General features: G+C 46.1%; 1 protein-coding gene across 1 annotated transcript in view; it reads right to left on the bottom strand.

Annotated features, from left to right (window-relative positions):
* CUNH21orf58 (chromosome unknown C21orf58 homolog) overlaps nt 1-2,519 on the bottom strand; it is a 43,051-nt gene that overhangs the window by 5,796 nt on the left and 34,736 nt on the right. The window contains exon 7 of the mRNA XM_029912942.1: nt 1,270-1,384. Within this exon, the coding sequence (XP_029768802.1) occupies nt 1,270-1,384 (115 nt within the window). The remainder of the gene's footprint in view (nt 1-1,269; nt 1,385-2,519) is intronic.

The raw sequence follows: 2,519 nt of genomic DNA, 5'->3' as shown, positions 1-2,519 counted from the left end.
CGCTGAGCTGCTGAGGGACAAACTGTTAATCACCCAGGGCTTCTATCACCAGAAAACATGACCCGAAATTTGAGGGGAAAAACAAGGGAAAGGAAAAAATGTCTTTTAAATGTTTGTTTAAACATCTTCTCCAGCTTTACGAGACATTAAACTGTCACCCTGAAATTTCTTTCCATGTGGATTTAAAAATGCATCTAGAGTATATATCCACCTTGAACCAATCACCCTGGTATCTTGGCACCAGAATCAATTCAACCACAACACAAAAACAATTAAAGTAACCAGGTTTTTCATTTAACTGGACATATTGAGCCAAATTCATCCCTGGGGCAAATGCATCATCTTCGGAATTAGAGAGACAAGATGGGTGAGGTAATCGCTTTTATTGGACCAACAGAGCTCTGTGTGGCTCAAAAGCTTGTCTCTCTCACCAGCAGAAGTTGGTCCAATAAAAGCTATTACCTCACCTACCTTGTCTCTCTAATATCCTGGGATCCAAATGGTTACAAGAACACTGCATTCAACTTCAGGGTAGTCAGACATAAATGTGGTCCATTTTGTTGTAGAAAATAAATTGATTCAAATAAACCAGAGACTTTATTAAATCCCCAAGCAACAGACTGTGGAGTTCCTCTCTGATTTTTTCATTTCCCTGCAGTACCAGGAAACCTCACGCAAAAATCTGAGTTGGGGAAAGAAGCCCAGATATTAGCTCCATATGCTATTCTTGGACCTTGCCCACTTCCCTTTAGAAACACAAAACAAATCTGTTTATGTGCATGCAGGGTAGCACGTTCAGCTGCCCTCCTCTTGTTTCCAATGACAGGCGGTTCCTACACGTTTTAAAATAAACGCTTATATTGTACGAAGGAGAATGGACAGTGGGTACAAAATCCCTGTTTGCTCATTTTAGCGTTATTAGTTGTTTGTAAAAGTTTTAGCTACAAATGCCCTTGTTAATATTTAACCAGTATGTTCTACTTCCCCCAAACCCTCTCCACAGCTTAACCTGTTTTTTACCAAATGTATAGTGCCTCTGTCTGTTGCAAGATAAAGTGCCCAGCAGCGCTAAAGTTATTCTAAGTTCCCACGTCAGAGGGCCCAGATATTTGATTGGCAAGACCAGTAATTCCATTGACAGCCTGGTTGTGCTAGGTCACAAGGTAACTTGAGTGCTGTCTCATGTCACCACAGTGATACTTTCTCCTGTTTCCTGAGCTCCCTCTGATCTCGGAGCACTGAATGACCCAGCATGTTAGGGTGGCTTACCTTCCTTAATGCTTCCAGAACGGGGGACCGGGAGGGGCTGTGGAGGCGGGATCTGTGTGATGAGAGGTGGCTGCTGAGGTAACTGTTGGATGATGGTTGCAGGTTGCTGAGGCATCTAGAAACAAAAGGAAAATAAGGCCTGGTCTACACTAGGCTTTTATGTCGACTTTAGCGCCGTTATATCGAATTAACCCTGCACCCGTCCACACCAGGAAGCCATTTAGTTCGACATAAAGCTCTCTTTAAATCGATTTCTGTAATCCTCCCCAACGAGAGGATTAGCGCTAAATTCGACATGGCCATATCGAATTAGGCTAGGTGTGGATGGAAATCGACGGTAATAGCTCCGGGAGCTATCCCACAGTGCACCACTCTGTTGACGCTCTGGACAGCAGTCCGAGCTCGGATGCTCTGACCAGCCACACCCCCGGGAAAATTTGAATTCATTTTCATTTTCCTGTCTGGGCAGTTTGAATCTCAGTTCCTCTTTGGACATCGAGGGGAGCTCAGCAGCAGTGGCAACTATGCAGAGCTCTCCAGCAGAGATGGCCGTGCAATCTAATAGAAAGAGGGCCCCAGCATGGACTGATCGGGAAGTCTTGGATCTCATCGCAGTGTGGGGCGATGAGTCCGTGCTTTCAGAGCTGCGCTCCAAAAGAAGGAATGCTAAGATCTACGAGAAGATCTCCAAAGCCATGGCAGAGAGAGGCTACAGCCGGGATGCAACGCAGTGCCGCGTGAAAATCAAGGAGCTGAGACAAGGCTACCAAAAAACCAAAGAGGCTAACGGACGCTCCGGATCCCAGCCCCACACATCCCGTTTCTACGAGGCACTGCATTCCATCCTGGGAGCGGCCGCCACCACTACCCCACCCCTGACCGTGGACTCCGAGGATGGGATCATGTCCGCGGCCGGTTCCTCGTCGGACATGACAGCGGACGGGGAAGATGAAGAAGGAGATGAGGAGGACGAGGCAGTCGACAGCGCTGGCACCGCTGATTTCCCCGACAGCCAGGAGCTCTTCATCACCCTTACCGAGATCCCCTACCAACCGTCCCCATCCCTTACCCCGGACACAGAATCAGGGGAAGGATCAAGCAGTAAGTGCTGTAAACATGTAAACATTTATTTAAAACAGAACGGTAATATTTATACTATTAACAATGTACATTTATAAAAGTTCTGTAAACTAGTAAAAAAATAATCAGGTACAAAACAGGAATATTTACAAAGGTAACAAATGGGTTTT

This window comes from Terrapene carolina, unplaced genomic scaffold (genome assembly GCF_002925995.2).
Source record: "Terrapene carolina triunguis isolate 2854851 unplaced genomic scaffold, T_m_triunguis-2.0 Scaffold391, whole genome shotgun sequence".
Classification (NCBI taxonomy): Eukaryota; Metazoa; Chordata; order Testudines; family Emydidae; genus Terrapene; species Terrapene triunguis.
This window is presented reverse-complemented; position numbering and strand designations above follow the sequence as displayed.